Source organism: Melospiza georgiana, chromosome 1 (assembly GCF_028018845.1).
Source record: "Melospiza georgiana isolate bMelGeo1 chromosome 1, bMelGeo1.pri, whole genome shotgun sequence".
Taxonomy (NCBI): Eukaryota; Metazoa; Chordata; class Aves; order Passeriformes; family Passerellidae; genus Melospiza; species Melospiza georgiana.
Genome location: NC_080430.1, coordinates 98,989,921 through 99,014,895, shown reverse-complemented (window position 1 = coordinate 99,014,895; position 24,975 = coordinate 98,989,921). Strand labels below are relative to the sequence as shown.

At 36.6% G+C, this 24,975-nt stretch overlaps 1 protein-coding gene across 1 annotated transcript in view; it reads left to right on the top strand.

Annotated features, from left to right (window-relative positions):
• The window catches only part of DOK6 (docking protein 6), a 251,710-nt gene that overhangs the window by 73,484 nt on the left and 153,251 nt on the right, over positions 1-24,975 (top strand). The window contains exon 2 of the mRNA XM_058020153.1: positions 19,191-19,298. Within this exon, the coding sequence (XP_057876136.1) occupies positions 19,191-19,298 (108 nt within the window). The remainder of the gene's footprint in view (positions 1-19,190; positions 19,299-24,975) is intronic.

Sequence of the window (24,975 nt, the reverse complement as noted above, 5' to 3'; positions counted from 1 at the left end):
TGCTGTTCTTTAGCCTTCTTCTGACTCCATTCTGAAATACCCTAATTTGATTATAGAACCATCTTATAATATAGGTCTTTCCTCTAGCCACAGCAGTTTATTAAATCCTCTAGGTGTGGGATGGCTGTTTAAGATGAACTGGCTGGGTGCCACTAGAAACATTTGGCTCTTGCAAAAGTCTATCAAAACTCGAGATTTCTGTTGTGAATGCCTGAAAGGGTTACAGGATTTGAGAAAAAAGCTGATGCTGGCTCTTGGGGTATGTGGGTGAGCTGGAGTTGTTAAGATGTGAGTGAAGAACAAGAAAAGCATGGAGGTTTGATTCAGAGCAGTTCTGTCAAAGATAAGGACACTGTGGAAGACAGAGCATGTGTTCAATGTGTTATTAATTTTTCTTCCTTTTGCTTTTTACTTTCCTATCACAAGGCTGCTATTGTGTAGGCAGCTTGTCAATGTACAATACATTTGAAATTCTCTGATTGAAGCAGAGTGACTAATTGGCTTGGCTGTATTGAAGGCATAACAGTTTGTAGTCAAATTATTTCTTTTGTCAGCTTTAAGATCTGTTCTGAGAAATATACTCTGTGGGCATTCTTGGAAAAAAATATTCTAAAATTTCATCAGAGTTCTGTATCTTGCTAAAAAACACTCTATGAAGTGCTTTTTTTGCTTGTTTTCTCTTTATGAATTATGACCATTACTAATATGGAAGCTTTTTTCCAGAGCTTTTTTGTTTGTTAACCAGTAGTGAAACCTATGCTGTTGTGAATATGAATTTACTATTAGTGTTGTTTAGTAAGTAATAAATGGTGGCAGTAGGCAAAACATTTTCAATCAACTTTGTGTCCGAAACGTAGTGTACATTGTATTTCTCTATCCTCTAAAAGCTTTCTATTGAGTACTGCTGTGGTAAGGCATGTGAAGAGCTCATCCTTAATTTAGATAATTTGTGTTTTCATACAAATGGTATAAGGAATGGGAATGGACATTGAAATCAAGTGTCTGTTGTGAAGTATACATCCATTCACTGTTTGAGATTTACTGGAAATAACTAAGGAACTTTGATGTTATGATTGATTAAAAAAACCAAACCAAACAAACAAACCAAAGCAACACAAACCCCAGCAAAATCCCAAGGATTTGTTGGTTTGTTTGTAAGTATTTGTGTCAGTATTCTAGCTGAAGATAGTTTGATCCACTTTAAGAAGGTACTTGAATCTAGCTCCATGTTTGAATGCTTGACAAACATTTCCTCAGCCTTGCTTTTCTCTCAGCTTTCAGTAACAGTAGAAGCCATGACGGTGCTTGGGAAATTGGTGTGTTACCATGGAAATAGATGTGATACCACCAGTTTATGCTTCATTGCCAGATCCAATGTGGAGATATAAATGAGAGAGAAATCTCTAGGATACTGTTTCTATACAGGGAAAAAAAATAAATTACACCAAATATTAACCATGAGTTAATTGAGGTGTTTTTAATACACCATGGCATTCAGATATTTTTTTCCCTATGGCTGATCCGTAAAGCAGTGGCCTAAATTTTGAGAGCTTCAGGTTCTGTGCCTGATTCAATCTGGTTGGACACAAACCTATTTCAGCCCAGGAATTAGGGTGCCCATCATAGATGTCAAATTACAGCAGACCTTACATAAATACTCTGTTGTTCTGCTGTCCTGGTTTCACCTGGGATAGAGTTAATTTTCTTCCTAGTAGCTGATACAGTGCTGGGTTTTAGATTTAGAATGAGAACAGTGTTAATAACACGTGGATGTTGTGGGTTTTGCTGAGCAGTGTTTACACACCGTTAAGGCCTTTGCTCCTCACGCCACCCCGCCAGCAAGGAGGGTGGGGATGCACACGAATTTGTGAGGGGCACACGCAGGAGAGCTGACCCCAACTGACCAGAGAGATTTCCATATTTTATGGCATCATGCTGGGTATATAAGCCAGGGATAAAGCTGACTGAGGACCACTGCTGGGGAACTGGCTGAGCATTGGCCAATGGGTGGTGGGTGAGTAATTGCATTGTGTGAGCAATTGCATTGTGCATCATTTGTTTAGTGTGCTCTAACTAACTTCTCAAATTTTTGTTCCTCTTGTTTTCTCTTCCATTTCTATCCTATTTAACTGTTGCTATCTAAACCCACAAATATTACTTTTTTCCCCCCAATCCCCCAATTTTCTCCCCCATCCTGCTGGCAGGGGACAGTGAGCGTGCAGGTGTGGGGTGTTTAGCTACCTGCTGGGTTAAACCATGACACCTACATTTTCAGTATCCCTGAAACAGGATATTGTCCTCTAGTAAGCTATAAGCAAAGTCTTTTTACTAAATCCAATAAATTAACATGCTAAGTGATGAAGGAACTGTCAGGAATCATGTTGAAGTTTCTGGTTGGGTATCTGTGTGTACATGCAGGGGAAAAGGTTCTGTCAGACATTTATTTTACTGGGTTTGGAAGGATTATCCCACTCCACTTGTTTTACTGCAAAACAGGAAATATCTGTCCTTTGGGTCTGAACAGGACCATTCATGTATGAGATGAGTGATTTTTAGAGGTTGTCCTTTCTTGGACCTCTCTTTTTCTTCCGTGTTTTAGTCATTGCTGCTTGAATAGGTGCAAAGTTTCAGGTGCAGAGGTGAAATTCTTGCTCATAAATGAGACAACTGAAGTGTGAGCTTTTAAATCACAGCTGCCATTTTCACTGGTAAAATTCCCTTGTTTTCAGATTTTGACTATCGAGGAGTCTCCTTTGGCGACTAAATGCTAATTGTTTCATTCTATCTGAAAAAATGGTTCTTCAGTGACATGAGAGAGAAATTTATTTCTCCTTTCCTTCCAATTCTCAGAAATCAAATTATTTTTTGAGTTTGTATTTAGTAGTGAATCGTTGCTTCCCTGGGGTGTGGTGAATACCGCAGCAAGAGAAAAGAAGCAAGGTAACATGACAAGGACAGTAAATTTCACTTTATTTATATATTTACCACTATCATATTTTTTTCAAAGAATCTACTATTGGGATTTGAAAATTGATTTTTTTTTTAAACTTTTTTATTGCTTCTGGTGTATCTGACTACATGTCAGTAGGTTGAAGCAACCTGTTCTGTCTTCAGCAGTACTTGTAATTGTTTAGATAAGAATTGAAAGACATAAAGTCTAGTTATTCATCCTAGGTGTCATCACAAAGAAGTGTTTGCCCTGTTCATTCAGCTAGCATTAATTGCAGATGATGTGCAGAAAATCAGATTTTTGGAATGCTTGGTAGTAAATTCCATTTTCCATTTAAGCAGTAATTTACATCTGTGGAATTACACCAGTCGCAGACACTTAGGACTCCTGGGTTGGTAATGAAAATGTGTAAAATATAACAGAAAAAGATTTTAAGATCATTGAAATTTTGACAATGTCCTTTGTAGTTTGCAAGGTGTTAAATATGTTTTTGAAGTTGTCTGAAAGCAGTTGATTTGGGCCTGTGGTCCCTCTTGCCTAGGTTGTGATATCATTTTATGATGGATGCTGCCATCAAAACCACTGTTGCAGCAGTGGCAGAACTTAAAACCTGATGTGAAAAAGAGGAGCCAGGTACCATTACAGAAAAAAACCCACCTTAATTTAAAGTCTTATATGTTGGTCATATACTGTTTCTTCTCTAAAATTTTAGAAAATTGTCTTACTTAATCTGTGCAGGATACTGGTTATCCTAGATTGGTAGTAAAAGGTACAAATTCTGGACTTCTCCAAAAGCTTCATGGTACAGATGTCTTCATGATGTGATCAAAACTTCAAAAACTTGTGAACAAAGAGTACATTGTGTAGTGGAAAATAAAAGCACACATTTTTACAATAGCGTGAACCCAGATACAGGGTTATTTCTGTCCTTCATAATTTCAGAAGAATGGAAACCACCATTACAGTGTTTGCAGTCTAATTTCTATTCAGCTTTTGTTCAGAGCCTGACATCTGCATGCATGTTTTGATCTCTGCTATGTTTTGACTGAAGAGATGAGGGCAGGGGATTACGCAACTCAGAGTCATAAATCCTGATGGATTAAAAGAAAATGCATATTCTTGCTTCAGACAAAGGAGCACTAAACTTTTCTGTAGGAATTACTGAACCTTAGCCCTGAGACATTGTAATCATATTTTACCTCTATATAGTGGACCAAAACCATTGTTAAATGACCCTTGCTTTCACTAAAGTTAACAATATATAAGCTTTTTAGGAAATCCTTTATTTGGAAGGGAGAAAGTTGAGAAAGAGTGGAGAAAGAGACCTCATCCTAAATTGCTTTTTCGAAAATGTGATGAAAAGTTTATATTGCTTTTATATACCAACGTAAAAAGTGGGGAGGGGAAATGGGAAGAGAAGACTAAGGAAGTGGAAGGAGAAAATTAAGGGAAAAGCACACTGTATTAATGCTTTCTAGAGTTTCAGAAAGTAGTCCTTGATAGACAACTGCCTTTGCTTGAGAACCATGCTTTCAGGGTGTGTAAGTGGAAAAACCTCTCATAGGCTCTGTGGACCAATTTTGCTTCAGCTCAATGAATTCCAGTTTTAAAAATAACAGAGGGCAGTACTGAGAAGAAGAAAAAGGCTGTGTGTTTAGGGAAAGAGATCTCCAGGTTTTTTCTCTCAGAAATTCCTTGCAGAGAAAATGATAATTCTAAGAGGAAATTTGAGCATGTATGTTGAATTTAGTCACTAATTCACTTATTCATAGGATCAAGGAGGTCAGCTAGTCCAACACCCCAGACTGGGACTGTTAACTACTGGTATGTGGTTTTAAAATAATCTCAGCCATCACATGAAGTTTTGCTGTTCACAGTTTGCATGAATTCTCTGCATCAGTAATGAAAAGGATACTAAAATAGATCTTTTAATGTAAGCACTCTCTTAAAACACATGTACCATCTCATATGACAGCTCTAAGAAAATCTAATCACCTGTATCAAAAACTGGGGAGTACTGCTCTAGAAATTAAGAACTTCCGCCAGCAATGCTTGAAGGTTCTTATGTTTTTTTAATAACAAATACTTCATTTAAATTCTCTGTGCTAATTAATTTTCCTCTTGAAGTGCCTATAAATGAGTTAAATTATTTGAATTTTGACTTGTACTGTACTTTCATTTTCAGGGTGTACATTCCCCCCAGTAAACTTATGTATAAAGGTGTGTATAAAGGTATAGACACACACACTGAGACATTTAATCGTGGGTGTATTTTTAGAACAAACACCCACTTATATAATTGACTCGAATCTCTGGAGAAGTGGTGTAGTGTTGTTAAAAAGATCAGTGACAAGTAGAAAGACACAACATGCTCAACCTTACAGGAATTAAATATGGGTTGTATTGTGTTACTGAATTAGCTTATGGTCACTGAGGGATTTTTATTTTTATATTTTGCCTTGCTTTTCCTGAAAAAAACCAGCAAAGACATATACTTTAATAAGTCTTTTCTGTTTATAGGCATGGGAAAAAGGAACAGAACTTATAACTTCTCTTTTAAAGTAATCCCATTGTAAATAAGCAGTAAGACACTCAAAACAAAGAAGAGAACAGGGTCCAAAGTTTGTGCCAGAAAATAAACCATTATCTTAACCAATTAAAAATATTCTAGTTAGTCCTAGGCAAAATTAGTTAGTTAGTCCTAGGTGGGATTACATAACTTCAATTTTAATTAGAATTGACCTTAAGACTTCTAGAACTAAAGATTAAAATAAAAAATATGTGGCCTTCTTAAAATTTCTGGATGCTGAAGATCACAGAAAGACAAGCTGAATATAAGTGGACTACTTGGTGTGAGTTCTGTCAGAGAAATTCTAATGTTTCTAAAATATTAATAATACTGTGCCTATAGAGAGAATTTGTCCCAAAAATCAGCTCTAGAATATTGATCTGTATAGGTATATCTTGTAGAAACATTTTTTTCCTAATGTTGTACTATGTTTTGGTTGTGAATTTTTTGTTAGCAGTGATCAAAAAAGAAAAATCTGATAAGAATCCAGGAAAATATTTATGCAGACCCGTTAAGAGCAATTCTGGCCACTCAACTTAATGACAGTATTTTGAAGCCAAGCTTGGCTCAGTTTTGTGAAATGGACCATTGCTCTCTTTTCTTCTGTTTTCTGCCTGTGGTCAGGGAGAATATTGTTCTCACTCCCTTTTGAGCAAGCCCTTCATCTGCAAAAGATATCTGGAAAAGTTTCACATAAATAAGATATGAAAACCATGTAGTGAACTCTGATATTACTTTCCACAAAGACCAAACTTTGAAATAATGAAAATCCCCATAGACCTCTTGTCCTCCAATGCTTGTACCATTAAAAACTACATTTTAGTTTCTTCAGCCTTCAGAAACAAGGATAGGAACATCAAAAAGATCTACAAAATATTTTAAAGCACATTGCACTAAATCAAGTATTGTAGGATGATGTTTGCTAATGATTAAGAATAGGAAACTTCAGCAGTGTATGTAGAAAGAATCAGACAGACTCTTCTATGGCATTGCACAGTGTATCAGGTGGAACATATCCTGTGAGACAATTACTAATGCTAATAATATTCTTCAGTTGCTGTGCTGCTAATAATAAAAGAATGGGGACACTTCATAGAAGAAAGGAATTCCTGTTGTATGCAACAATAGAAATAGCAGCAGAAATGTAACCATAGAGAGAGGTAGAATTCTGTGAACAAGTTAAAAAAAATCACTGTAAATAGGGCTGATCTTCCAATTATACGCCTTCTCTGTTTATGTAATATTTTATTAATTTATGAAGTCTTCGGGCTTAAATCTATCATAAAGCAAGACTAATTTGAAGTGATTATTGAAAGATATTTAAATGTCCAGCAGGGCAGACTTAAGGAGACCATAGGGAAAACAATAGGAACCAGGGAGTTGTTAATTTGAAAGGTAGATGAGCCAAAGGAAGAATTACATATTGTGTGCTGAGAAGAGTAGAGTTAGATCCTCCTAAAGAAAAATGGAACAAAAGCCTCTGCCATCAAAAAGTAAGATGGTGCAGCGTCCTCATCTGCTGAGTGTCACAGTGGCTGTCTTGCTGAGACCTGATGCTGTGAGTTCCCTGGTGAATGCTGCATGGATCTAACAGGTCTTCACCTATACAGCTCTCTGCTGATAGATTCCTTGTATGTTAAAAATACAATACCCAGTAATGGAATGTACTATAACAAGTGATTTGGAGTAAAAGGCAAAATTACATTCATGCAGATGTTAGCTGCAACAATTAGAATTTGCTCTGGGTCAAGGTTCATAAATTAAATCCCAATTAACCACAAAAACTCTCTCCAAAGCATGGTGGCTATGTATTAGCCACTGAGCAGCTATGAAAAAGAATCATGAGTGTGATATACTCCTCATACTATATGAGGAGTCACAGGGAGAGAAAATACAAAGAATGTGAAATGTCCAGTATTTTCTCTCCCTGTGTCTCCTCAGAAAGGAAATTATTTCTTAGTGAGCCAGTACCATAAGGACAAGAAGAAAAACTGTCACACGTCAAATATCTACTTAGATATAAATTGTGTGATGAGTACAGAAGGAGTAGCAGGCACCTATTGCGTGGCTCTCTGCAGCTGGAGGAGGCAGGGCTCAGTGACTTGCACATTTTCTCTCATACATCTATGCCCAACTCTTACCTAACTTTTGGTTCATATGCAAGGGTCATTTAAGTGCACACTTTAAAGCAAAAAGGAATGTGTAGCAATTGCTGTTCTGCAGTGCTGGACTTAGACCTGTCTGTATCGAGGCAGGAGTTTTAATGATCACATACAAAGAGCTGCTTGGATTAATTTCTGAGATACTGAAATATAACTGATTTTAGAAACCTATTTATGATATACATCTATTGGGGAATGGCCCTAGTATATGTTGGTTAACATGCAGAGACAGAATTTATCTGCTGCTGTCAGCATGTATTATCTGATATATAGATAACGTAAATATATACCTAATACAAAACAACTCTCAAACTCTGAATTGTTCAGTGAGGATGACTGAGATTTTCAATGCTTATATTCAATTTTACACTGAAAACTTCCTTGTCTCTCCTCCCTACGCCACCTTCAAATCAGAAACTTTAATTCTAAGGTATTAAAAATAATTTGGGAGTTCTCACCATGACTTTGTTCTAAATAAAATCAGTCAAGAGGGTGCACTTTCTGTGGACTCTTGATGTGTAACAGAGCAACTGTGGTGACCTATTCAAAAGCAACCATAGACATAAATTCTTGAGGATGCTAAGGGTCGGTCATAATACTTTGCTTCTTTAGCTGTTCTAATACTAAAAAATATAATAAAGTTGTTAGTCCGTTCTCTCACAGTATCTCAACTTAGAGAATTCTGTATCATACAGAATTTGGCAATTTTTTTTTGTAGTTCATGATTCATAGCATGTTCTTACTCAGAGTGGTTATTAATAAAGGTAATCATTCTATTAAACCTACTGGGTATTTTCCATAAAATCTGCATATTTTATATTGTAACCATATCTTTCTGCTGACTTTTTACATGGAAAATTGCTTAACAAGAAGCTGACTAGCTGTGGTTTGGGAGTTTGCTCACTACTGTCACTATATAACAAAGCTGTATCTGTAACAAGCTACCTATGTTTTTAGTCAAACTCTTACTAGGACTTCAGAACTAAGATAGAAATTATTACTGCAAAACCAGATGTTGCTTCTGGTAGAATTAACACTAGTAAGCACACAGCATTACCACCCTGCTTCTCTTCTATATTAGAGTGCACATTACAGCTTCACATCTTCCCTCTGAGTCCATCCCAGCAGTGTCAGGGAGTGAGAAGGGAGCGACACATCCTTCTGCTCTTCTCCTGTATGCACTTCTGATGCTGCAAGTGAGAAAAGGTACTTGTGCTAGGTACTCTTGAACCAACATTCTAGATGTTTATACTCTGTTAAATTTGACCAGAAATGGTACAACTTTTTTGGTTTTTTTCTCTCCTTCCAGCCACTCGTGCCCTCAGGTGGTCCCCAGGGCACAGAAAATCAATGTGCTTTCTATTTCTAAGTGGCTGATGAGACTATAAATTAAATAGCATCAGTTGGGTAGACTAATAATTTTCTTCTGCCCATGGGAAATAGTTGTAGAAGGACAGTCTTATCTCCTGCAAGCTCTGGAATGCTGGTGATAATCAGTGAAAGTAGGGGGAGGGATGGGAAACTTGTTTTGAGAGGGTTTTTTCCTCTTAGATAATATTAGCTTAGTGGGATGACCATAACTCCTTTAACAAAGAAATTCATATTTGGTCTACGAGACCTTGAGTGTTACCAGTTTGGGTCTGAGCCAAAGCACATTAAAGCATGGCTTTTGTGCATTCACCTGAATGCCTTTTGGGTGAATCTCTCAAACTATTCAGGGCAGACTTTTTGGAGACCCATCACAGGTACAGGGAATTATAGCAGGGAATTCAGAGTGGTCTTTTGGATTTAGGAAGTTTGGGTTTAGAAACCATCTGCTTTTCCTCTGTTTTATTTCCCTGGGGTAATAAGAGCGTGGTTCCTAATCCCCTGTAGTAGCTATTTCCCCACAGGACATGCTGTCTGGGAATGTAACATACCAGCTGCATTTGTGCTCTGAGGGAAGATATTTCATGCTATTTTTCTTTGAGTAAAAGCTGTCTTTATCTGTTAAAAATTTGCTGTTGCAACAAAAGCTGAACAGAACTGGTGTTGGTATTTACAAGAGCTAAGGGCTATAGCTTTTTCTTCCAAATCCTCTTAGTTGTGTGTAAAAGCATTTGTTTTCTCATCCTTTTCTTGTTCTGGATTACGTCTTTATTCATTACAGTAGTGATGCATTGTAATAGCAAATTGGTAACGTCTTTAAGCAGAGATTTTCTGGAAATACGTAGCACAACAGTGGCAGAAAGCAAATCACTTATAGAAATCAAGCAAAGTTTGAAATATGTATCCTTCTGTCTGCATTTGTCTGAAAGTTACAACATCCAGAGCAAGTCCTGGCTGGGGTTTTGTTGGGTGTTTGGTTTGATTTCTATTTATTTGTTTTGTTTTGTTTTCTACTTCAAGGTAATTCTGTGCCTAAATATTGCAGGAAATTTCAGTGAATGACTCCATTTTAATATCCATTTAATTTCTGTCACAGTATTCTTGCTAACTCAGAGCTTTTAACTGTTTCCACTTACCACCAGCTGTGAATTCATCTTCCTCCCCTTCAGTTAATTTAAACATAAGAAATAATGAAGGTCTTTGGGGCATGACAGCATCTCTTACAACTATGATTCTTTGTCAGGAGGAGATGTAACCTATAGGTTACAGTGATGCAGGTGATCAAATGCCAGAAAAACAGCACTGGAATTAAACATCCTCTGGAATATTTCTATTTGTATGGTCTTACTCAAACCCTGCTGCAGCCTTCATTTTGCAGAACACCTTATTTTCTCTCTAAGATTAATTTCTCCATAAAATCTAGTGACCATGTCACAGTACTTAAAGCAGATTCAAAGTGGAATATCTAACTACATTAAAAAAAAAAAAAAAGATGAATTTGGTTTGTAGGAAACCAACACAACTGAGTCATGCAACCTGGTATTTCACAGGTTTATTGAATATGCCATAGATAAATGCCATTTTTAAAATATGTTCCTGTTCTGTGGTACAGTGTATCAAAATATGTTTGAAGAGCTTTTCTTCTACACTGGAATTTGTATATTCTTTAGTCTCCCTGTATAAACATGATGCGCACACTTCATGCCAGGGGGAGTGACCAGGCATTTATTAGAGTCATTTACAAATTTCAGTGAGCTTTCACCTATTTACATCAGTGAGGCTGGGTTTGCAAGGTTTTCTAAAGATATGCTGAAATGACAAAATGTGCCAAAGAATAAAAGGCTCTAACTTTCCTATTCTTCTCTAAGGATCAATTGCTGTTAGAAATTATACTCCTACATAAATATACAGTGGTGCTAACAGTCAGCTCTCGTCGTTTTTTCTTTACAAAAAATGCTTCAGACTTAGTGCTGTGCTCAGCTATGTTAAATCCCATGCAAAGCAAATTTTTCACTTATTTTACCAGTGAAAACAACAGCATCCTGAGCACTTTGATGCCTTTGCTAAGTTATTGCAGAGTTTCTCTGCAATAATATAGAGAAAATATAAATGATCAGAGGGCTGGAGCACCCTCCTATGAAGACAGGCTGAGAGTTCAGGTTACTCAGCCTGAAGGAGAGACGGTTCTGGGGAGACTCTTAGAGAACCTTCCAGTACCTAAAGAGTTCAAGAGGGCCTTCAAGAGAGACGGAGCAGGACTTCTTACAAGGACATGCAATGATAGGACAAGGGGCAGTGGCTTTAAACTGAAAGAGAGTAGGTTTAGATTAGATATTAGGAAGAAATTCTTTATTGTGAGGATGGTGAGGCACGATGACAGAAGCGTTGTGGGTGCTCCATCCCTGGAGGTGTTCAGTGCCGGGTTGGACAGTGCTTTGAGAAAGCTGGTCTGGTTGGAGGGGTCCCTGCCCCCATGGGGTGTGTGTGAGGAGTGGGTTGGAATTAGGTGATCTTTAAGGTCCCTTCCAACCCAAGCTGCTCTACAATTCCATGATGTGTTAGAAAATCTAGCTGATGTAAACCTGAGGAATAATTTTGGATTCTGAAGATAAATTTGAGCTTGTAACCCTCTAAATTGGAGCTGTAAAAATTATTTGAGTTTTTCCCCCTTGGTAGTATAGAACAGATGTCTGTGATTCTATTTTATTCTGAAGCTCTGCTTCATTTTAAGGTACTCAGTTGCACGTGTTTGATTTTTTAACACTTACTTTCACAAATCCCTTCCTAACATAAAGCACTGAGGATCTGAGGTGATCGATACCATCTTTCAGTGTGTGTTATTTCAATTTGTGTGTAATAGTCTGAATTTTGTTTTCAAGAGACATAAATAAGAGTTCTATCTCAATAACTTGTTTGTTTCTCAGCATTATGTTCCCTTGGTGGTACAATAAATACCTTTAATTTTTTCAAGAAGTGATGATTGTCTACAAAATATGTGTAAAACATACCATGTTTCAGCTTAATAAGCTCATCAGTGGAAGAAAGATAGTGATATTTCTATTATTTGTATATGTATTTAGAGTAGTAAAAATAAAGGAATCCTAGTTTTCTTCTCTAAATATTGCTTTGTATTGCAGTATATCAAGCCATTCTTTGTGATTTTTAAAATTCAAGTGGGCATGTTTACTTGTAACTAATTAGGTAAAACATTTTTTTAAAGTGAGATTTCCACTAAAAAAAACAACCTTCAGATGAGTTAAGGAAGGTAACTACTCCAGTTCAGTTTGAGAACTTACTCAAACTTAATATTAAAATATTGCAAAACCATAACTTTCTCTGCTGGTATTTTTTTCTGATTACATTGAGAAAAGTACGTGTAGGAGGAGATATCAACATACATGGGTACATAATTATTCCTAAGCAGGTGCTGCACATTCAGCTTAAGCTCAGTGAAATGCTTGACATTTCTTGAGCATAATAATTTCTTAAAAAAATATCGCAAGCTCTGGGATTTTTCTGCTGGATGTGTGCTACAACCCTTGAAACTAAATTTTTTTTCTTCTGGTTTTGAGGACATTTTTTTGTCATCAACTCAGAGGCCAAACATGAAGTGAGCAGTATTAGTTTTCCTCCAAAAGGATCACTGCAGTTAGTCTTGCCAAAACTGAGTCAGAGATGCAGAAAGCCAAAATAAATGGCTACTAGAACTGATTTTTTTAAGTAACCGTAAGATCCATTCAGATGTAAGTTATAAATTCTGCTGACCTGCAGACTGCTGTGGAGTCAGAGTGTGTTATTTGTGTAGGCTGTCCTTCTGCCCCTGAATTGCTCTGATGGTTCTTCAGAACAAAGCAACAGTGGTGAGGTTTTAAGCTAGGGGTGCTTAAGGATTGATGGAGTCATTTAACACTTTTCTCGGGAATACAAAGTGCAGATCTGTTCAGATATGTATCCTCTGCTCTCTTTTAAGCACATAAAAATAAAAAGCCCTCAGATTCCATAACTAAAATGTTTGCATGATGCACAGAGTAGTTTAGCTAGTGGAGGAATAGTTGGAAAATTGCTATGGTGTACTTTGATTTCACATAAATCCCTAATAATAAAATAAATCCTTTTATAGATTACATGTATAGCCTGTGACTATAACACCATAAATTATAGTATATTATAAGCATCTATATGAATCTATAATGGCATGTTATGGCAGCAAGAAGATGACGTGTGTATACTATAACTGGGTGAATTGTCCCTAATCATCTCTCTCTAACCATCCTAATTGTCAGACTGCAATCAAGCCCACAAGGATTGATCTAATCTTAGATGAAACAGTTTGTAGCAGATGTTTCTTTATTTCTTCAATTCCTAACTTTAAATGCCAGCAGATTTGCAATGTGCAAAATATTAGTAATAAAAAGTGCTATCAGAAATTTTAGGATTTGAACTATGATACTAAAATTATCGAACACCTACTTGTATTGTTGCAGAAGGTCATGCCCCAAGCTCTGTAAACTAGAAGTTTAACCTTTCTCTGTAATTTGGATGATGAAATGAAGCTCAAGGGTATATGCAAGGTTATCATATATGAGGAATGTTTCCCTGCTGGATAGCATTCACAGCATACCTTCAGACAGTATTTCTCATTGGAAACACTACTAGTCTTTTTTTCTGGTATATATTTGTGGGATTTCTTTAATCCTGACTTGACAGCTTAAACAGCTTTTCTTTTACTGTGGTTGCTTTGTGATAGATAGTTTGGTAACATTTGAAGAAAATATGTTGAAGTAGCCAAGAGGAGGTGGAGAGTTTGACTCAAAAAAAAATTGCAACTAAAAATTGAAACTACCCAGGCTTATTGTGTCTTGTGGTAAAGTCTCAGCCCCACATCCCAGAACTGCTTGCAGGAGCAGGTAAGCTCTTGCTTCTGAGCACAGCAATGGATCCATTTGGCCCCTCCTGTTTGGGTGCTGGATATCAGATGGCTGTGGTGTATCTCTGCCCTGCTGCTGGGAGAAAGGAGAGTTCCCAGCAGTGTGTAAAGGAGCAGGAGCTGGCCTCAATTCCCTGCCACTCTGCACCCTCTGTGCTAATTCGGGAGCTCAGTGCTCTGCAGCGGTGCTCCTGCCTCTCTTGCTTCTTCATAGGAATCCAAATTTGCCACCCAAAATGCACCCAATTAGTGCACTGGGAACTGTATTTCATTTCTATTGTCAAAAAGGTAGACAGCAAAATCAGAGCTGTTCAAATGTTGGTAGCTCAGGTAAGTGGATTGCAACCATGAGCTGTTTTGGTTTGTAGCTCAGGCTTTTTCTGTTCTGTTGAATTGACTCAGCAATAGCTTAGATCCTGTAACTTGTTCTTTGGGCTGAGGTATAGATCCCCATTTTCCTCCTGGGCCTTTTTATAGATAATAACTGTTTCATTTTCTCCTAAGTTTTACTTGAATGTGTGACAAGTGTAGTTTCACTGAAGCAGTAAGGTGTCACCTCTTGTCTCCTTTCCCTTAGCCAAATTATGCACAGAATCAAGAAATGGTGGGTGTCAAAACAGTGGTTAAATATGACTTTACTGTGACAACTATTTTTATTTTTCTCATTATGAATGCCATATTTTTAAGTTGTGACTACATTTTTTAATCTCTCAGCAAACTGCATTTCTCTCACATACCCCATAGAAATATTCATTTTTAATGGAGATAACTAGTCAGGTAAACATGAACACATTCATATTCTGGTGTTTTTAATGCATATACTGCAGATGTTGTCTTGTCAAACAGGAGAGAATGCACATGGCAAGTCAGGGATGAGAAATCAACTAGCCTTTCCTGCAGATAATGAGATGTAAATGCTGAACGGAATATTATTATGTTGTTGTCTTCCTGGGAGAAAATTTGATAGGTTATGGCAGCAAAAAGCTCCATGAGTGATGCTTCAGTGCCTGTCCTGGTCAGTGATGGTTTCTGTTAGTAATTAGGAGCTGACTCATTGCTGTTTCTCTCTCGAGACAAATGTTTCTACAGCTAGTGGCAGAAAATTAGATGGTTTTCCAATATACCCAAGAAAGCTGCCATTTGTACTGTCCTTTGGATAGGTGCAGAGAGATTGCACAGCATCTAAAGTGATTTGGAAAAAAAGCTTATAGTGTTGTGACTTTATTTAAAAAAAAGCATTGGGGATTTTTTTTGTTGTTTCTGTTTTCTGTTGGGTTGTTTGAGTGTGAAATTTCTGAAGTAATGTGTAGAAAGTTGTCAGTAAAAGTCCCTTTTCTAAATATTAGTGATGACTGGGAAAACTTTATTTGCTACAGCTGTGGATAGAAAGAAATGTGAATCTCAAAAGCATTTATTGTAAATCGCTAGGAAAAAGCCTTAGAAATATCTGGAAAATTGAAAATCATACATAACATTTCCACTATAAACCAATTATTTTAAATTATTTTAGAAAAGAGGAAAATATTTCCTTCTTTCTGAAAAATAAATAGCCAGTGGGTTTCCTGCAATATATATTTTAATGGATTTGTTATGAACAGCCATGGCAGAATAACACAGAATTGTATGATGTGATCATGAAAAGTAATGGCCCATTCAGAGGCCAAATTTTTGCATATATTAGTCAAGAATATTAAAAAATATGATCATGCTGCAAATGTGAGCTGAGCTGTGTACTATATTAAGCAGAAGAAAAAGTATCAAAATAAGATTATGCACAGATTTCCTAAGTAATTGATCTGTTGTAGTGTTTCAAGTAGAATATTAAAGAAAGGATCTCTGAAGATTAATAGAAATGTATCAGCATTAGAAGTCAAATTTCTGACTGGAAAGATTTCAGAAATCATTTGAGGGGAGAGTGATAAGGTAATGTTGTTCCAGGTTCTGGAATCCTCTCAGTAACAAGATGAGGCTGCTCAGGGTCCATTGTGAGGACAGAGGCTCCTCTCCCCTTCGAGCTCGTACATTGTAATCAAAATCATTCCCATGTGCTATCACAAGGGGCAACCTAATCAGTTCTCACCAGACCACAAGTGTGCTGAGTTATTGCCATGGCTTACTGATACGTAATTGCACAACATCCTGGGTAATAGAATCTGGAAGAATATTTTTTTTTGTGCTTTGCCCATCTTGTAAAACTGAGATAGAAAGGATGTTGTTTAAAGAGGTTCAGCTATGTGTAAGGCTCTGCAGGTAATTTCAATAGAGTCCTTCTCAAGATTGTAATGAACAAGTTTTTTCTAACTGATACAATAATAAAAGAAAACCTAAATCCAGCATGTACTTAATGCCATCTTCCTGAATTTCTCCAGTAAAAAATGCAATAGCATGGGGCAGACTTTGTGTTGTTAGCCCTTGATACAAAATTTTAAAATCATATTTGTTGAATAGTTGAGAACTCATCCGAGGATGTAACCCTGATTAAATGATCAAATATTTGGCATTTCTTCAATAAGCACATGTGGAAAACAGTCTCACAGGAAATACTGAGTATTATGGAGACAACACAGCAAGTGGTTCTAATTCTCTCAGTTCTGGAAGGGCTGATGCTGATTTCTCTCACAATGGCTTACCCAATTATCTGAGGACTTTAGAAGTCTTTCAGAAGTTTTGATTACAGCCAATGGCATCCTAAAGTAGGCCAGGGATAAAAGAGTATCTCACAGTTCGTGAATAATTGAGTAGGCTTCTGTATAACAATGAGGTGCCTTATGAAAGGCAAATGTTTGTTTGCTGTGTGCTCACATCTGCACCTATTTATTCATATTTATAGGTAAATTCATATGCTAATGCTTTTTCAAGCACTAAGATACAAAGTGTCTGTTGGCATAATAAGGTAAAATGCTGCTGAAATGCAATGGAACTGTACATGTTTATACCAGTTTAAAAATTAGGTTGCAAAAATAAAATCCAAATGCAAGGATGTATCTTGGCATAAGTACATAGAATATCAGGAGTCCTCTTTGGGCCTTTTCATTCTTCAGATCTCTCCTCTTCTTAAAGGTCTGGAAAAAACAGATGCCAATAAATTGAACCAATTGCAGTCTAAAGGACAAACTTGTGTTTCTCTCCTCTTGCTATTCAGTGTTCTCTAAAAGCAAAGGCTGTTCATTCCTGCAATCTGTGTGCTGAAGCCTTTGAATTCATCTCGGTTCTGTAATGTGTGAGAAGGCTGATGAGCATCCTTAAAGACAACTAACATCAAACCCTGGTATTTGATAGCAGTTCCCAGTAATAAGGAGGTCAAACCGTTCCTCTAGAATTTCATCAACTTATCTACAAAACCTCAAACTCACTTTCACAGTGTCCCAAATTGATATCCAGTGACAAAAAGACTGAAGCCATCATTTGTCTGAACCTGCTCATTTGTCACTAAGGGAAGTGCTTTGGAGTATGCATTAGATGACCTTTGATCTAGACAATGTTCTCATCCTCACAGGGAGAGATCTGACTCCATGACTAGGATGTATAGTTTACTTTTTTTTAGGAGTATTTCTAATGTACTGGATCTAACTGATACTTCTCCTTGCAACAAAATATGACTCTCCCATATATACACATATAAAAATATATTTCAAAAACCATGAACAAACAAAGAAAAAAAACCAACCAAACAAAACCGTCCACCAACCTTTGAAAACCTTCTGTTACTCAACACAAATTATCAGTTTCATTGTCACCAGCTGTCAAAAATTCAGGTCATCTGCAAAATGCAGATTCCATGACCATGCTAAAACCCACCACCAAGATGAGGACTTGGGTTGGTCTGGCTTTTCTAAAGAGAATTTTTTGAGGACTGTAAGACATTAAAGGCATATAATGAAAATTAGGGAATCAAGAAAACATTTGAAATTAAGATAGTTGTGTTCACCTTGATAAAGCACTTCATAGGAAAAGACTTTCCTCAGAGGAAGAGAAATGAACTGAAACTACACATAGACTAAAAACACCCAGGATCCCAGAAGAGCCAGAAGTATTATTAAAAGTGACACTTTTATTAAATAAATAAATATCCCCCTTTCAGACAGTTGGTACTGTTGTTTTTTAGTAAGGTCAAAATAGTGTGAATATTCTATATCTTTGTGTGTGGAGCTTTTCACACCACAAAATTGTGTTGAGCTAATATGTTTAATCAAGGAATAGCTGTGGGAGCAGTGCTGTAGTTTTGGTAAAGTCAAGTTGCAACACTGCCAAGATGTTATTTGAAGAAAGTACTATCTAATAAAGATGGTTTATGATGTCCCAAAGTGTAATGTCATTTTTTTTTCAGGAAATATGATATTGTCTTTGCTTTCCCTCAGGATAGGTGAAGTAATTTCTGAGATAGAAAGCACAGTTGTACAGTTGCCACTTTACAACCTTAGTAGAAAAAGTCTGAAAATTCTACACTTTGCAATACATGTACTGGCAGGGAATTTAATTATATACCATGTATTCTTCTAAAAGTCTTCATAATTAAACATATTGATACTGTAGCCCAATGGTAGGGTTTTAAAAGAATTCACTTACTTTGACTGATAACATTCATCTTAGATAGTGGCAACAGGATAGTGTCAGCAGTATTATGTCATAATATGGTTAATTAAGCCTAATTATTTTAATGACACTACATTTTCTGCTTCTATTCAGTTTAGACAGCAGACTGAGGGGAAAACTTCCTGCTCTAATTTCCTTGGGTTTTTAATTACTTAGTTTTTTGGTAATGGGAGGTATGGTTGATCCAAATTTAACAGTACTGTATTTCTTGTGCTGTGTCATTAAATTTTGTAGAATTTGTACTGAATTAAGGCTCTTCATGTATGGCCAGTGGAATCATTGGGTGATATTGGGTTTGGGACTTTTTTCAATGTATCCTTGAATTAATAACATAAAATTGCATATGGTATTGTTTATTGAGCTGTCCAAGTACTGGAGAGAAGAATGAAGTAAACTGCTGTCATAGATTATAAAACTAGATTGATATCTAATCTCTTACTTGCATAATATAGTCTAGAGGATTATCATTAATCAGCTTCTCTTTGAACTGCAAATTTTACTCTTAAGATAAAACACTGTCATTTTAAAAGACCTTCCTAAGTCAGTTTTGTAACTGAATGCATTTGTAATACTGTCTGCCTTTAAAGAAAAACTAATAGAATCCATTGATTTTGTTCACAGATTTTTAGGCGTTGTTGGTTGGTTTTCAAGAAGGCTTCCAGTAAAGGACCCAGGAGACTAGAAAAATTTCCAGACGAGAAGGCAGCATATTTCAGGAACTTCCACAAGGTAAGTAATGCCTCTCTTGTGAACTGAAGCATTGCCTGTTTACCACTCTTCCTTGGGAAGAGTGTGTTCTTGCTATGTCTGGTTTGCAAACAATACAGTGTTAGCCTTGCTGAAAACCTAATCCTGGCAATAAAGCAGAGTAAAACATCCATAAGTCTCAGTGATGCAGGTGAGATATCACACTGTTTTTTTTTCCAGATGAGCACAAAACCCTCAATGTATTTGAAGCGACAAAATGATGGTTTTTTAGTTAAAGAGTCATAGTTTGGAAATGTGTAAAGTTGGCTACCTATTCAAATGTTCAATCAATAATTGTTAGCTAAGTATTACACAAATTCTGGAAATGCTAAATGCCTCAGTTTTTATGAGACAAATGTGTAAGGTTCTTCCTAGAACTCAAGATTTACAAGCTGTGTCAACAAAAACATTTTTAGCAGTAAAAAGTCAGGATTCGCTGAATGAGGTACTCCCTGCTTTCTCTGTCACTCACACTTCTGTGATGGGAAGCAAGATATTTGAGCATGAGTTCTTCTTTCTGTCCCATAAGTTACTGTTATCAGCCCCCCCAAGTCTGTCAGTAGACCTCATGCTGCCTAATCCTAAAACAAGGTGGGGATCTGTGCTTGTACCATTGCCTTCTATCAAGTCACTGTTGGCTTTATGACATATCAATGTTAGATATTCCATTAAACCTGTCAAGTTGAAACATAAGGATGACTTAAGCAATGGCCACACAGCAAGCAGTGAGAAAGTGTGAATGCAGTCCTGGATCTCTCAAAGGCCGGTGTGACGTTTTTACCATAAAACTACAAATTGCCCTTTCAGTTCCAGTAGCCAGACTGCTCTAGCATGGGTCCCCCTGTGGGGACACAAGTCCTCACAGCTAGCCATCTCCGGCATAAGTTCCTCTCTCCATGTGTCCACAGGCCAGGAGCCTGCTCCAACATGGGCTTCTGATGCAGCCACAACTCTTTTGCAAGGCTTTGGGGAAGTTTTTTGTGTTGTTTTCTTTTCATTCTTTTTTGAGCCTGTTATGCCTATAGCATACTCAATGTGTTGAAGGACTCAGAAAGACTGTATATGTTGCCTTTCAACTGTCATCATTGTAGAAAAAGAATATGACATGCAGAAATTATTTGAGAAGCTAGAAAAATAATGTTGATACCAATGTAGCTGCATATTGTAGTATTGATGGAAGAGTCACCATTTGCAAATGGAAAGGAGGGGTGTTACCCTTTGCTATCTGTTTTTCCCCGTCTTTTTCTCCTCTGTGAGGAAAGGAAGAAAAGAAAAAGAAATGGATACTCTTTCCTATTTAAAAGGATAATGTGTTTCTGGGTGCAGAGAAAGAGGAATTGTATCTCTTCACTTGGATTATATCCATTTTTCAAATAAAGCCATGAAATCATTTCTGAAGGTATATTATCACAAAATAGAAACCCAGAATCTTATTCTCTGGCTTGATTTTTTTCCCAAGGATATTTTATTATATTATTTTCATAGTGATTGTTCTCCTCACTTGCCTCCATTCTGATAAATAAAATAGCAGTGAAGTAGATGTGCATGGGTTGTGAATAGTCAAGCTTGACTATTGAGAGAACAGTGCAGGTTGTTACAGGATCAAATATAGTTATTTGATTGTTGATCTTGGATGAAAATACCCTGATTTTCTTTCTTTCTTTTCTAGAGCTCTTTATTGGTTCATTATATTCTGAAGTTGTTCAATATGCATATTTATCTCTAGTCAGTGCAAACTATTAGCCCTGTCTTGAAATTCTCAATTTCCTTTCTCACTCACAAAATATAAAGAGGCTATATGGTATAAAAAGTTGAAGATTAACTCTGAAAACTGAGCATCAATGAAAAAAGTATTAAATATTGAAGAACTGAGACTTAGTACTTTTAAAGAAAGATTAAAATAGAAGTTGCAAGCCTGCCTCCTTATGAAAGACAACATGCATAAAGGGACAAAAGGCTCTGTTTATTTGCTAATATTCATATAAGTCTGTATATATCAACCCTGAGATCCTTTCCCCTATATAAATTCTTTGTAAGTATTAGAAGAGGTTGGTGTAGAGGGGTACTCACACTGCACTGGTTCTCTAGCAACTTTTGTCCTTCAGACTTTCATATCTGTCTGGGTTACCCTGGGAGAAGGCCTAGGAGTAGCACAGAGTTAGATGGTATTGCGCAATTTTTTTTTTTTTTTGCTTTTCTATGCAGAGATATAGAAGAAAAGTTTTGCATGTTAAGTGGGAATATGCCAAAACTTAATATCTTTGATTTATCTGTGTTCAAATCGATATTCAGGACAAACAGTACCCCAAAATAAGTAACTCATCAAGGTCTCCACTTTTCCATGTTTGAGCTTGAAATGAGGCTCAAATGAAATTCCTCTTAAAAATAACTGACCAAGATGAGTGTATATATATTTCCTATACTTATGTAATACACTTGTGTACTAGGCAATATGATTTATAGAAGGGGCTAAACAAAGGAAAAAACCCAGAACTGGTAACACAAAGTTAAGATAATTAAAAATAGAGATTTTCTGGTTTACATATGCTAAAGAAATAGTCATTAATGAGTAAAAAAGCTGTCCTCTTAAAAAAATTGATTTTCCTCCCCACCCCTCCATCCCCTCCCAAGTATCCATACTATTTATGGGTTTATTTGCTATTCTATAATTCTGTAAATTGCTGTTGTGCATTGCTTTGGTGTTGGTTTTTTTTGCTAGTAATTTTCTTACTATAAATAACAGTAATGACCTTAGTCCTAGACAAGTGCCTCCTAACAGCAGCAGTGCATATTACATTTGTTAGCCAAAACGTGACCTCATCTGTTCCTTGCAGTTTCTGGCATCAAATTAAAACTTCTCATTACTGTAAATTTAGACCATTTCAGTCTTGCTCAGGTAAGTTTATGGCTTTGCTGTTCTGTTTTCCCTTGAACATTCATTGTGGAGGTTGTGCAGAACAGCTGTGTTGACTCCCATTGCTCCCTCCAAAGAGGGGACAAGATAGCAATAGCTCTGCATCCATGCCAAGGGTGGGTAGCCACCCCTGCATTATCAGAAATGACCAAAAACAGACACCACAGCTTTACCAACTTAAAACAAAAATAAAAAAAGATTTTTTACTTCTGTAATAGAAGATAAAAGGTATATTAAAAGTGAATTTTTCATGCTTTGGAGACATACTGATCAGGCAGTACCAGTGCCTTTAATCCATTTGGAGTGGCTTTCAGGAGCATTGCAGCAAATCAACATGAAGATTACTAGAAATGAGAGATCAAACGTCCAAACCTGGACTGTATCCAAATGAACTAGGAAAAGCATTACACAGTTGGCCAATTAATTGTCAAAGCAGAATTAGAAAGAGCAAAGTAGAGCTTGAAGAGCAACTAACCATTATAGATTCTGACCCATCAGGATCAAAAACCTTGCCAAAGACCCCAGAGCATGAAGCAAATGTGCAAGAAAGAGAGTAGAAATGAACACTTTCACATTGGGGTTTACTGTAGAGAAAAGTGACATGCTCTGGTGTAGGTATGTGAGGAGGGGTTCTGCAGACATATCTTTGTGTTATAAACTTGATCATGGGTACTTCAAGCCCAGCTACACAGAGAACAGAATTACTCAAGAGCCCAAATGCCACTTAAGGATGATATAACTGAATTACTAATGGTAATCCATAAATACCAAAATGGGAATCAACAGATAAGGATTCTTCCATTCCTTGCAAAATGTCCAGTTCCATTCATGCATGCTTCTTCTTCACTTATAAGCTAAACAGCCTTAATATGAAGTGAAGGTGTTGGGGGTTGGGTCAGTCCCTGACAAGATGTAGCTGTCTTGGAGCAAGACAAGCTTTAATCTGTCAGTGTTAGTGTGCTTACCCTTCAAATAAATAAATAGCTGACATCTGGCATAGAGATCAAGACTTACTGATTTAATCCCTCCCAATATGAGAGATTGCTCTGTTAAGATTGTGTAAACAACAGCTATCTCCAAGGTTTTGAGTTTTAAGTTAGCAAGATTAAAGTAGGGTAAGGTTTTTAGATTTATGTTATTTGTTTTTCCTGTCATTATGCTCGATTATTATGTGCTTTATATAAATCTGCAAGTGCAAAAGGAAATAAATTGCAAAACATTTTAGCAACAACTTCTGATACTCAAAAATGTGTATGGGACAGATGGTGTTAAGCACATTATATAATATGTGTCCACAAAAATAGATAATAATCAAGAAAAAGAACAGCAGTAGCCTTCTAACTGTAGTTTACTGGATTAAATTTGTGACCAGGGCCACACAATGGTAGATACCCTACAATTTCATTTCATAGTTCGATTGTCCTGAAGAAACTTGCGGAATGCAATTCCAGTGATTTATAGCAAGTTCTTGTACCAGCTGCAGCAGCATCTTGAACACTTCTTGGCATTAATGTCTCCTGTGTGCATGTTTGCACACTCAGACAGTCCTGTTTGGTTGGAGGAAGGATGGGACAGGTTCTCTTTGTGCAGTAACACACAGAATGCAGGAGCAATGAGATATTTATTCTACAGCACAGTTCCTGGTCTCTAACTGAGATGACCTTAAATCATGAGGTGCTTATTCAGGATAAGTGACTTCCTGATTGCTTTGAAAACCACTGAATTTTGCCACAGTCGTATAGGTGCTAGCTCCCACAATTCTCAAATGTAATTACAGCCCTGACATGAAAAATAAAAATGCTTGTATATGGTAGCTATATATATACTATAATAATCATAATCATAAGAACTTCTCTCTCATTATTTCCACTTAGTTGCCTTTGGGTTGTTCTGGTTTGTTTTTTTCCTTCATGTTCTCTAGTCATTGCCAAGTTGCCTAAATAAAGATTCTTATTGCTAAAGAAATGTGAGCTGCTCTACTTTTATTCTAGTTTAGCCCAAGAGTTCTGCTTTGCTGTGGAGTATTTGAGATTCTTATGTTGCTCATGTTCACTACAAAGCAGAAGTTGTGCAAGTTTCCTTCTTGCAGACTTCTACAATCTGGCATGTTACTACTATTTCTCATAATATTGCGTGGTTTCTCAGCTGTAAAGGTGTTCTGGAAAAAAAAGGTGGTCAGCCACCAAAATGTAATGTGCTGGGCCTAATTCTTGTGCTTTTTATGATATGTTAAGACACTTGATTTACCAATAAATTTAAATATTTGAATTCCCCTTCTGCAGTTTTTTTTTCTTGGTATAATTGTTATGTTCTCTGTTTTTCACAATCTCAAATTAAAACCTGCCTGGTTTTTCTCTGCTGACCATTCTGCTTCTACTATTAGTTAGTTATCTATAGTTCCTCAATAAGTCTTTAATTTCTCATCTAGTTAAATTCACTCAAAAAATCATATTTGATGAAAGCTAAACAGGAATACCTTATGAAGATCTGGTCACATTCACAGATGTTGTTTGTTTTGAAAACCACCCCAGATTTAGAACACTTTTTCCTTCCCCTCTTCTTCCCTTATTAATGATGGTAATTTTTTTTTCCCAGAACTTCTTTCAAAAAATTCAAAATACTGATCTCAGTGTAGTATTTTCTAATGATCTCAATGAGTGTGTGTGTGTGATTATGTTAGTTTTGAATAATATATTTTAAGTTTTTTATCTGCAAATAATTAGAAATTTAACAGTTTTTTTTTTT